The sequence below is a fragment of the Colletotrichum graminicola genome (assembly GCF_000149035.1).
Source record: "Colletotrichum graminicola M1.001 genomic scaffold supercont1.1, whole genome shotgun sequence".
NCBI lineage: Eukaryota > Fungi > Ascomycota > Sordariomycetes > Glomerellales > Glomerellaceae > Colletotrichum > Colletotrichum graminicola.
The window spans coordinates 147,528-160,117 of record NW_007361005.1 but is presented as its reverse complement, the minus strand read 5'-3'; the positions used below and the strand labels follow the sequence as shown (position 1 = coordinate 160,117).

The 12,590-nt window shown below is 57.8% G+C and overlaps 2 protein-coding genes across 2 annotated transcripts; both read left to right on the top strand.

Annotated features, from left to right (window-relative positions):
* Positions 1 to 4,041: 4,041 nt before the first annotated feature.
* GLRG_00044 (PH domain-containing protein) lies at positions 4,042 to 8,304 on the top strand (the record flags this gene model as incomplete). Its single annotated transcript, XM_008090729.1, has 2 exons — positions 4,042 to 7,808; positions 7,866 to 8,304. 2 exons carry the CDS (start codon positions 4,042 to 4,044, stop codon positions 8,302 to 8,304), a joined length of 4,206 nt encoding a protein of 1,401 aa, XP_008088920.1.
* Positions 8,305 to 10,359: 2,055 nt separating this feature from the next.
* On the top strand, positions 10,360 to 12,523 carry GLRG_00043 (uncharacterized protein; the record flags this gene model as incomplete). The annotated part of the gene is made up of 2 exons (XM_008090728.1): positions 10,360 to 10,903; positions 10,968 to 12,523. The coding sequence occupies 2 exons, from the start codon at positions 10,360 to 10,362 to the stop codon at positions 12,521 to 12,523; spliced, it is 2,100 nt and encodes a 699-aa protein (XP_008088919.1).
* Positions 12,524 to 12,590: the final 67 nt, after the last annotated feature.

Below are 12,590 nucleotides of genomic sequence, written 5' to 3'. Positions count from 1 at the left end.
CTTAGTATGCCATGTAAGCTCGTACTTGATATGGACCGGCTCGACTTTCTCGAGACTCAGGGCAGTGGCATGATTGGAGCGGCCCCAAGACACCGTTGGAGGAACCGCCAGAGGAACCATCACTACACTAAACTTCACCCAACAGCAATCCCGGCCGGGCCCCGCTTCATAGGGGAGGGGAGGGGAGGGGAGGGAGACAAAAGACCAGACGATGCAGGCCAGGCGTACCATAATGACAGAGTCGTTATGCTAAAGTACCATTCCGCCCAGGAACCGGCGTGGAGAGTCTTGTCTAGAAGCGTGGTACTTCTCTCCTCCCTCCCAACACTCAAATGTGCGTCGAGCCGAAGGGGTGTTGACCCGTCAAAATGGAACGCGGGTCCAATGTAGATGTCTTGGTCGGTCGAGGGTGTAGATGTCGAGCAACGACAGCCTGTAGACGACTTCTTGTAGGGTTGCTGCCCTTGCTAGCGGCGGAAGGTGAGCTGAGGTGTGTCTGTGGAAAAGGCGTCTTCTGCTGCTTCATTGGTCGCTTAGCTGACGGGCCATATTCGGACGATGTGGGCCAGGGGGGGGGGGAGGCCGAGAGCATCGATTGTGATTGGCGAAAATGCTGAAATTCATTCATTATAATTGACCAATCGCGAATTGCATATTCCTTGAGCCCACGACGAGGAGAGACAGTTAGTCGGGGTCAAACATCTACCATATATTGTACTCTCCTGGGGCACTCGCGCCCCTGGAGCATGCAGCGATGGTCGCTATAGTAGCCGCGTAATAATGCTCTTGTTAATGGCGCAACATCTTCGCGCCTGGGTCCGGGAGGAGAACAACAAGCAAGGTCATGGGGGCGTCAGGAGACAGTTGCATGCCAAAGATTTCCGGAATGGGAATGGGCCTGTCCCGTTCGCGGATGCCCGGCTGCAGAAGCAAACTGTTCTCGAACCTCGTCAGAAGCAGATTGTCGTCTGTCGCCAACGAATCTGGCGCCCAACCGCGTTGCGAACGTGCCGCCCCGTCCGACCTTGACTCAAACAAGGGGACGACGCCCAGAAACAGGCCTGGGAAACAAACAAGGGCCACCACATTGTCGGCTGCTACGTAGGGCATTCTATCCGTACTGCGAGGCATTATTGGTCTTGTGGCGAAATTGACGACTCCCTTGCCGACAAGGTTGACGAATGTATCCTTTGCGACCCGGCGGGGGGGCATTACGGCGGGCGCCTGTGCGTGGAATTCACAGTGACACCTCAGAAGGAGGTGATAGTCGCCTGGGAGGGCGGCGGTTGTTCGTTCACAGACGCGGCAGAAGGCGAAGTCTTGACAGTCTGCTGACCCCACAACATTTCGTCCGTCGTTGACGCAGGCGGATCCGCCGTTTGCCGCATCTGCAGGAGTCGGACGGCCAGCATGACAGCAGCCAGTGCGCGCAGGTCTGCCAAAAACCCGTGACCCGCGTGTACCGTCAGTTGACTCGGTCACATGAGTTTACCCGCCGACGTGCGTGATGCTGGGCGTCGCCCGCAGCCTTCGGACTTTGACAGGCCTGCCATCTCGTCCTTCACAAAGGGCAGAGGTGCAACCAGCCAAGACTCGCGAGCCGTGTGAGCTCCGGTGTCGCCGCATTGCAAGGCTGATCCCTGCCCCGGTGGCTGGGCCCGCAGCCCTTGCTTTGCCGCCCGGTTGCGCGAAAGGAGTTCCACTTCGTCCTTGTCTACCTACTTGGGGCAACGGTCGTTGACTCGAAAAAGAAGAAAAAAAAAACACTGAGGAGTAGTAATACACCTCGACAACGCGAAACCAAGCTTCTGCAAGATGGCATCTTTGCCCCGTCATTCGTTTCCAATCATTGTGCACGGAAGTCCGGAGACGGGAGGACGTCTTCCGCGTTCCGCATTGTTAAGCGCCAAGAGAATTGCCCATCGCGGGGTGATATGTGCAAAGCCGAGGCTTGTTTAGACTCTTTGAACATCATCTAAATTAGCATAACAAGGTTTGAACCGAGCAGGGGAGAACGTTTGGTTGTTTTGGGCGAGCTTGCATCAGGAGGACATACACACGTGCCTGATATCGGAGCTGGGGCATACCTGATAGTCGCCACCAACTATTCATCGAATCCGTCGGAAGCTACAGTGACTACTAAACGCTGCCACGTCGCGCGCTGGGTGCGGATGATACCCAGCATGCCCACAAGAGGGTGGCAACATCTTGCGCCGCAGAAGAGCTGCGACGTATCTCTCTCCGGTGGGTGGAGGTACAGCGACACCCATTGATGATCGTAAGGTTTCCCCAGATCTCGAAACTCCGAAAGATGCCCAAAAAAAGAACAGGGACTGCCGTGCCGGTCTGGGGAGCAACGGTGCGACGAGAACCCCGCTGTTTGAAGATCTGCGTGTGGCGCAGGCACCGGGAGGCTGGTGAGGGAGGGTGGTGGGGTGGGAACCTGCCGTTTCTTCATAATGCTTGCGGTAGACGCCTCTGCAACTGTTAGGTATTGTGCTTCGAGGATTGCGAGGAATTGGAGTTCCCGAGGGGGGATGCATCTTAGCAGATGCACAGCTCAGGGGACCTACGTTAGTGGTACGCCAAATACGGGGGCGCCGTGGTTGGGCGCAAGTTGCATCCTTGAGCAGCTGAAATGTGCTGCTACCGATGCAGAAGACCCGCTGATCGCTTCAAGCCGATTGCTTGTTAGTGGTCGCCGGATCTCGGTTCTGCATGAGCGATAGGATAGGCCCATACTGGAGGGGGCTGAGGGGCTGTGCTGCCCGCAGAATACCACGACTTTGACTCGTTGATGGCAGGCATTTTGGCATTGACCAGACCCTCCCTCCTTAGGCGTTGCATAGATAGGCCACGGAACAATCTCGCCCGCTGAGAGTTGTCGACAGTGACGCGGCTCCGAGTGGGTGCAGAGACGGCCGCAGGACAGCCCACCCATACCAATCCTGGCCGACACGGTGTCATCATAGTTGTTTCCCCCCCAGGTGTCAACGACGGAGTTTGTTTCACCATAGAAAGTCCATCTAGGTGAGCCTGTTGCAGCTGCATCTGAGTTAGGAATTTGGGATAGACTGTCGTGGAAGTGTGTCGTGAGTACCAACGACGTCCCGGCCAGTCATTATGGCCCCGTGTTTCGAACACAATAGACTCGAGTAGGTCTGATGGGGCAGACGCAGACGCTGGCGCGGGTACACTTTGCGAGACAAAACATCATGACGCCTAGATGGGGTTGACAAGCTTTTCAAGTGACACTATTATCGTCATGTGTTTGGCAACAGCTGCTGATGTGTCCCGTCCATCCTTGCATGACTCGATATCGATGGCGGCTGACTGTTCCAGATGCTTTGGTTCGTTGTAGATACCATGGGCCTTGTGGTGGTATCGCTGTCAAGTCCGGCAAAGCTCCTTCGGCCCGTGTGAGAAGTATCACATTGAGACTTGTGCCAGCGCAAATTGTGTCCGAAAATTGTTTCGACGGAGGGAGGCCAAAAGTCGTGCAGTTGAACAGGGAACGCCGAAAAGTTTGTGGGTTGAAGGCCTGTGGTTGATGTTTGGGCTGTCAGTGCTATCAATGGCATGGAATGGCATTGAGAGTGAGAGAGAGAGAGAGCTTTGGCCACTTCTTCTCGCTAAGCTACCTACTATGTACGGGGCACACTACCTACCTAAGCCGAGGAAAGGTCCCAGGGTCCAGCTGCGGGGTGCTCTCGGCCGAGTTCACAGCGGAGCGGCCAGTAAAGAACGGGGCGCGGAACGCCAAGCGAGGCCGCCCCATTGGTCATCTCCTCTCTGGGGTCCAGCCTGATCTCCTGGGCGAGGCTCGACAGTGCCAGCACGTTTCTCAAAAGTTATGACCTCCCAAATGCGGCGTTCGCCGACGTCATCACAACTTCAACCAGTCATCTGCGTCCTGTCGCTTCCTTCGAAATACCCTATCGACGCTGCCCTTCCGAGCATGCATATTACGTACCATAAACACCGATGATACCCCTATAGACAGCGACCCGAACGACCCAAAGTCGCCTTGTCCCCTAAACGATGACCGAGCCCGCTCCGGCGGCTGCCCCCGGCGCCGCAACGACCCCGGCGCAGAAACAAACCAGCCCTGCGATCCCCGTCGGCTTGAACGAGGCCTCTCTCGACTCGCCAACCTTTCGAGCTACCGCCCAATATTTCGGGGAGCACATTGACAATGTCGAGAAATGGCTCGATGACTACGTCCGTTCGGCTTCTCGAGTCACCCGTGACATCCTGGCCCTCGAGGAGAGCGTCAACGCCTACCTATCCAAGATCTTCCCGCCCGCCGCGATTGCCGATTCCATCGTCGACCACGACTACACCCTGCTTGCCCTGCGTCGCATCAGCGATGGATCCAAAGAATGGTGGACGCAGATCATGTCCGCCGTGCGCAAGATGGATACCATCTCCGTCGAGCCCATCCGCTCTTTCGTCGCCGCCGACCTGCGCTCTTTCAAGGAGGTCAGGAGGGTTTTGGAGCACACGCAGAGGAATTTCGACCAGGCCATGGCTCGGTATATGAGTCAGTCCAAGACCAAGGAGCCATCCGCCATCCGAGAAGAAGCCTTCGCCGTGTACGAGACACGCAAGGCATACCTGAAGGTCTCCATGGACTTTTGTCAGCTCGCGCCCCAGATCCGCTTCAGCCTGGACAAGCTTCTCGTTCGTGTCAGCTCCGACTTTTGGAAAGAGATGAAGCGCTCGCGTGATGCCGCTGCCGCCTCCACCAAGTGGGGTTCGGAGATGGACCGCATCCGTGGCTGGTCTCGGGAGATGGAAACGACAGAGTTCGTCTTCAAGAGGGAGCTGCAGATCGCCCGCCGCGATATTGGAGAAAGCACCCTGCAGGATTTCAAGCCGTCTCGAGAACTCGAGGACTACAGTGCTTCGACCGTCCCCTTCCTCGGTTCCAGAGGCCCGGTTAGTGTTCAGCCACAAGAAAACTCGGCTGTCGTATCGGAGAAACAAGGTTGGCTCTTCCTCAAGACACTCTATGGAAAGCCCGCGAGGTCCAACTGGGTCCGCCGTTGGTATTACTGTCGAGATGGCATCTTCGGCTGGCTGATCAACAGCCCCCAGGGTGTGCTGCAAGGTGACGAGGTTGGCGTCCTTCTGTGCAACGCCAAGCCAGCTGTTGCAGAGGATCGTAGGTTTTGCTTCGAGGTCAAGACGAAGAGCCAGACCCTCGTGCTTCAGGCAGAGACCCAGACCCAGCTTACCGAGTGGCTCGAGGTCTTCGAAGTCGCCAAGAAGAGAGCGTTTGAGACCAGTATGGACAGGGACAGCACTTCTTCGCCTGCCGGAGCCGACCCGGCTTTCTCCATCACGCCACCTCCCCTTCCGGAATTCTCGGCGAGATCCTTGGACGCGGTGGTCGCGGGCGAGGAACCTGCAGCAACCTTTGAAAGGGCCGGCACCCTCCCAGTGCCTTCAGCAGACGGCAACGCGGGCGGTCGTGCTAGTTTCGACGTGAACGGCGTGCCTCGCCGTTCCATCACCGCCTTGGGGAGGGATCTAGGTCGCGAGATGGTTCGCGAAGAAGGGGAAAGCAATCGCGACCACGCGGCGAGGATCATCCAGAAGCTAGATCTACACCGAAAAGCGACCTTTGGAGCCGGTGCCGAAGCAGCGGTTGCTGCTGCCGCCACGCCAGGCAGCGGCGGTATCGCGAGTTTGTTGGCAAGCCACGGCCACCTCCCCGGATACCCTTCTCCCCCCCAGGGCGGGTCAAAGAACTCATCGGTCTCGAGATTACCTGCCTTGGACCCAGTTCAGGGGACTCTGGCCCCTCTGACACTGGCAAAACCTCCCGCAGCAACTAACCTGAGCAGGACGGCTGTCATGTTCTCCGTGGACAGGAGTGTGGGAGGGGACAACACCAGCCACATGCCCACCGCCGTCCTCGCCAACTACTGGGGAAGCAGTGCTTGGAGCGTCGTGTATGGGTCGGGCCCGGGCCGTCCTCGGACTCCTGGGCTGCTCGAGGAGAACCCCTTCGGAATAGTTGTCCGTGAGGTGGGTAAACCCGGGGAAGAGAAGCCTCTGGCCACCTCAGCCGGCGGACACAGGAAAACAGTTAGTGTCGATGCGAAGATCAACCAGCCCCATGTACCATTCAAACAGCCGGCCGAGACATTCCCCCCAGGCTACCCGCCCGAGCTCAGAATCCAGCACCACCAGTTTCGCATTCTCTTCCCCACTGTTCCCCTCGACGAGAAGCTCGTCCTCGTCTTCCGGGCTGCTTGGTCAAGTTCGGCAGGTAAAGACTCGCCATCGCATGGGCAGGGACTTGCGGGCAACGGCCGCATTTACATTACCCCCGACAATATGTACTTTTATGGACAACAGATGGGTCTGGTCGTCGCCTATGCCATCAGCCTCGACATTATCGCCGAGGTCACGGCGGCACCTGGAAAGGAATGCGACTTCATCTTCCTCCACCTCGGAGAGGATGGCAACGACACAGGATACACGAGAATTACTATCAAGATATTCCTGGACAATCTCAAATTACTGCACGCAAGGTTGAACTTGCTCATCGACGATCTCCAGTCGGAGGAGCCGCTGGAGCTGTCAGAGCTTATCCGGGCTTTGATCAACCAGGAGTACGAAGACCACAACAAGCGTAGTCCAAGTGTCGAGAGCTGGGAAGAAATCTCTTCAAATACACCGTTCGATGATGGCACACACTCGGGCCGCCCTGCCAGGCGCCAGAGCCAGTTCGGACCCAGGCTTCGCCTATCAGGCCCCGGTTCTCGACAGACGCCCAAGGTCCAGTTGCCCGCGCATCCCGTCATCTATGAGCCCGAAGACATGCAGAGAATGGTGGCGGAGCGGCACTTTGAGATCAGTGCCAAGGCTTGCTTCCACGTGCTCTTTGGAGACAAGAGCTTCGTCTTCCCCAAGCTCTACTTTGAACGGAGAGCGCAGCAAATCGCCCAAGGCCCATGGGAACTCGCAGACCACGGCCGCATGAAGCGGGAATTCCACTTCAAGTTCGACTATAAAGACATGCTTGGCCGCCACAAGACGGTGGACGTTGTCGACTCCCAGACGATGGACATTTTCCAGGAGCATGTCACGTACGTCGTCACGCACACCAAGACGGCGTGGCACCTCCCGCATTCGCAGGACTTCAAGTTGGTGACCAAGGTTGTCATCACGCACGTAGCCAAGTCCAAGTGCAAGCTGGCGATTTACACAAAGATCGAATGGTCCAAGGTGCCGACGTTCTCCAAGAACCTGGTGGAGCGCCAGGCTCTGAACGACGCAGAGGGCGACGCCGAGGAGCTGGCGGACGTAGCAACGGACCAAGTGCGCAAGCTAGGCCCGCACAGCCGGACGAAGCGGGCGATTCAGGTGTACGGAAACATCGGGCAGCAAACCCAGGTGGTTGTGTTCTCGCCGGCGGACGCGGCCGCGTCGAAGAAGCAGCTCATCAAGCCACGCACGCTGACGGCGATGCTCTTGGAGACGCTCCGATCCTTTGGCGAAAGTGCGGTAACGTCGCTCATTATGTGGGCCATCGCAGGCGTCAAGACGATCTTCAGCGTGGTCACGGCTCATAGACTCATCCTCCTCGTGCTTGCCGTGAGCGCGTTTACGAACATCGCGCTGACCTCCAAGGGGAGTTCGACATGGTGGATGGAGAGAAAGGCGGCCAAATTCATGAGCCGCGTTGGCGTTGGGCCGAACGTGATGATGAGCAAGGCCATCTACATGGCAGACCTGAACGAGGCAACGGGGGCGGTGGGCCACAACAACAGCTGGCCTACGGATAGCGCATGGTTAGTCAAGCCCGAGAAGGTCGGAGGGGAGGGGGAATGCACGCTAACACATGACAGCTTCACCACCTTCCAACTTGTTGCCAATGCCACCGATCTCGATGCTCCGTACGAAGACGCAGGTTCAACGTTGGCATCGGCCACGGGGCGCGCAACCGCCCGGCGGCTGCGCCGGACACGGCAGCGGCTTGGGTCGTACCGGCACGACCTGATCGTGGCGATGCGCATCGTCAACAGCATCGAACGGGAGATGATGCAGTCCGAGTGGGAGAACTGGCTCGCGGACGAGAACATGCGTTGCGATAAGCTCAAGATGGTGTTGGAGGAGGGCGGGGCAGGTGCCAAAACCAAGCGGAGCGGCAGCCAAAAGGTCATGACGGCGGCCATGGACGAAGGCAAGAAGGAGACGCTGCGCGAATGGTACGACACATACTGCGGTAGCTGCAAGCTGGATCACCGGGCGCTGATGAGCGAGCGGAACTCGTTGGCAAGCCTGTAGCGAGAGGGAGAGAAGGGTTGGCTGGGGTACACATTTATTTTTTCGTTTTGTTGGAAACGGTGGAAGCTTTCGTCAACAAACACATACACAGTCTAATGTTCGTCTCCGTACTGGGGAATAATCATTTGTTTCATCATTTTTACACTACACGCGTGGTTTCTAGTCGCAAGCCTTGGCTTAGTTAGTGTCTTTTGCTAAATGTCTGCGGTCGTCCCATAAGACCATGAATGACCCAGACCGTTGAAAGCATTTCCGGAACATCATGACGATGCGGCGGGATTGTCTGCCTGGCACACGGACAGAAAAAAAGAGGGAAAGAGGGGGGGGGGGGGGGGGGGGGGTGGAAGCCCTCCACAGGTTTCGTCGACGATGCATTTCAGCCGTGCACCCCTTCCCTCGGGTCAATTCGACCCCATGGGGAGAGAGACAGAGAGAGAGGGAGAGAGGGACGAAGATCTCAAGTGCCTCATCCCAGGCCCAAGGATTGCGAGATGCAAGCAGTGTACGGATAGACTAACTACGATGTAGATCTAACCCAAATATGAGTATGGATAGACTGAAACGACTACGTAAGTCAAGAATGCAAAAGAACGCCCGCCCGCCCCTCGTGTCCCAGACCCCCAATAGCGGAGAGAGTGCAAGGTACAAATGGATAAAAGGGACGACGTAGTGACATAACTGTGTAGGGATCACAGCCGGATGGGGGAGCCTTGGACGACGTAGTCACGACACCCAGTGTGAGGGACTTCGTGAGGGACAAGAACAGTCGGCGGCACGCAAGAAGGGGTTGACTTCATCGCCGTAGAAGGTCTCCAATGAGAGGGACCCGAGGGGACGGGCGGGGGTTCTAGCCCATGTATGGATACCAGTAGAACACACGGATTCTAGACGATCTGTAGCGCCGTAGGTTCCCGACCATTGGTCCGCCGGGGAGGGATGGATCCCACGACCGCCAATTGTGACGTCGGGACGAACCAGGGGAGCCGCCATTCCCGACAGCCTCTCCCCTTCTCTGAGGGCCAACGTTGTACTGTGTACATGGACATGGGAAATGACGTCAGCGTTCAGACTTGGGGGAAAGCGAGGGAGGCAGACCACACTGTACATGTACATGCACACCACCTAGAATTAGGGGGGAACTTGCCAGTCTTGCCTGTTGGTGAACCTGGCCGTACGGGGACTGAGAACCTGGGCAACGATGCCATTCCCGACATCTTTGCAGCGGATCGGTCGGAAGAGACTCACTCGATTGCGAGTGGCATGATGGACGTGATGGAACATGGGGAAGGAGAATTAGGTCCGTCCGGGGCCGACGGCAATTAAGCGCATCCCGATCTACCTAGGTACCTTAGGTATCCGTCCATACATACAAATATAGACGTGGACAGGACGGATAATTACCCACATCGCGTGACATGCACTACGTCCCGTGTATCCGTATAACGTACATAGTACCTATGCAACTCGGACAAGCGTGCAGTCGAGCCAAACATCGGCCTCCATTCATCCGTCTGTATCCGTACCTTGATTGCCGGCCAGCTCATTCGCGTCCCTGAGACCGGGGAAAGGCCGTGATCCCATACCTACCGTGCTACCTACTGTACCATTGACGTCTCTCTTACTTCAGTGTGTACATATGTACATAGGTATACGCAGGCACACTTCATTAGTATTAAGCCGCACGTGGGGCACCTCTTGCAGACCGACTCTAGGCCCAACTTTGAAGCTTTATTTCCTCTCCGTTTTTGCACAGTAATCGACCACCCCTCCCAACTATTAACCTCGTCAACCCTGCTCCGCCCCACGACCACCAACACGACCGCCCATCCCTTTTGCCGTCACTGAGCTCACATCCGGTCCCTGACGAATATTCCCTCTTGCAATACTCGAAATTTTGAAACCACCCGTCCGAGTCCGTACTCGCTGTACAATATCACTTCTGTTCGGTTTCATTGAGCGGCTTGGGCTATGACATCTTTTTAAACACCCTACGCCCCGATTTCACCCTCACCCTCCCCTCCCCCTCCAACGCCACTCGTAACCCTCACAGCAGCAATGGTGCCACATCACGAACCCTTTCAAGGTCTCGCACCTGTCAAATGGGACGCCGTCGACCAAGAGGACCCCCAAGAGTTCATGAAATGCGTCCTCGCCGACGCTCAAACGATTGTCGACTCCATCCCCGTCCCCGCATCCGTCAAACAGGCAGTCGCCTCCCAAGGCCGCGCCCGCTCGCAGACCGACCCCCCGCTACCCGTCGCCGACATCAACCGCTCCCTCTCTCAGCGCCAGACGGGCGCTTCTCTGCGCCTGTCGCAGGACCTGTCCAAGGAGTGGAAGGAGGTCAAGGTCAACGCGAGAGACAACCCGCTCGCCATCAACGTCTATAAGCTTGCCTCCAAGGACGGCAAGGGCAGCTGGTTCGCCCGCCGCAGCGTCCACGATGGCCTGACTTTTGAGAAGTGGAAGCTGGGCCTCGAGAGGGAGTTTGCCGAGTCCATGAAAGTGCAAAGCGGCCCCGGCGCCGGTGCCATCCGCGGCATCGGCGCAGAGAAATGCGTCGTGCACCAGGTCGTTCAAGGATCTGGAAAGATGGAAGGTGAGCTTTGCCTGAAGCTCTTTCGCACCCACGCTCCCCCATTCGCTGACAACTTCCCACGCAGTCTTCCAATTATCGGCGCAATTCCCGGGCCCGACGGCTCCGAGAGACTTTGTCACCCTGCTACTGACTTCCGAGTTTTCCGGCAGCGCCCCGCAGGAGGGTGGCCAGCGTCCGCTAAGGACGTTCATGATCGTCTCGAAACCGTGCATACATCCCGAGTGTGCCGAAAGGCAGGGCTATATCCGAGGCCAATACGAATCGGTCGAGGTTATACGCGAAATCCCGTCCGATAAGCCCGCCGCCCTCTCCCGCGCACGATCTTCAATTGACCTTAGCCAAGACGGTGCAATGGAACGACAGGCGGTTGCCGAGTCGATAGGCAAGGAAGCCGTGCTCCGGGCAGCCAAGAAGGCAACGGATGGCGAAGCACGCCACCGAGGCGTCTCTGTCAACAGTGCCCCGGCCAGAGATGACGCCAGACATGCCGGTGAGAGCCTCGGGGAGGGGGAGGGTTCGAGAGCTGTCGAATGGCTCATGGTCACCCGCAGCGACCCTGGAGGCAACGTGCCTCGTTTCCTCATCGATCGGGGTACGCCAGGCGGCATCATAGGAGACGCCGCCAAGTTCCTCAACTGGCTAACCGCTAAGCCTGCCGAAGACTTCACCGCCTCGGACTCTGAACAGGAGGAGATGAAGCAAGGTGCTAAGCAGGCTGAGGAAACCATGGATGCCTCACCCGCGGAGACGGCCAAACGCCCGACATCAAACCTTGTGCCCGAGCCCTCGGCACAGGTACGGGACGAGAGCGTTCCCAGCAGCAACGGCCTCTACGGCATCATCTCCGGGGCGTTTGGCATGGCCAGCTCTGTGGTGGCAAGCCGCATCCCGGACGGCTACGCTCTTCCAGGCATATTCCAGGCGCCAAGCACCAGCGGCTCGATAATTGAAGAGGACGAGGTGGATATGGACAGCAATGAAAGCGACACGTCGTCCATTCGAAGCTTCACCTCTGCCGTTGAGAAGACGGACGAGGGCGAGGCCGTCACTCCTCCCGAGACCACGCAGCCCGACACGCTATCGCTGCACTCGTCGGGCTCCGCTGCTCTATCCATCCAGGGGTCCAAGCCGCATTCGAACCACGAGAGGGAGCTCAGGAAGCTCCAGGAGCGCCGCCAGAAGATGCAAGACAAGATCAACAAGATGCAGGAACGCATGACCAGCAAGCGGGACCAGGACACACAGAAGGAGGCGGCGAGCCTGGCTAAGCTGCGCGAGAAGCACGACAAGGAGATGGCCAAGCAGGAGGAGAAGTACAAGCGCGACCTGCAGCGCCTGGAGCAGCGTCGCGAGCACGAGCAGCGCAAGGCCGAGGAGAAGCGCCGGAAGCAAGCGGAGAAGGAAGAGAAGAACAACCTCTCCCTGGAGCTCGAGCGCGTCAAGACGGAGCGGGACGTCGCGCTCAAGGAGATCGACATACTCAAGGAGCAAATCGGCCAGCTGCAGACCCAGAACACCATGCTGGTGGTCAAGATGGGCAGGATGGGCGGGCCCAAGAGGCAGGACTCGTCGCTGAGCGTGACCGGCGAGAAGCAGGTCGCCCAGAGCGTCTCCAACTAGGCCAAGCGCAGGAGTAGTGACTGCGAGACACGGGAGCCAGGGAGCCAAATCCGCCTGAGGGCAGGGG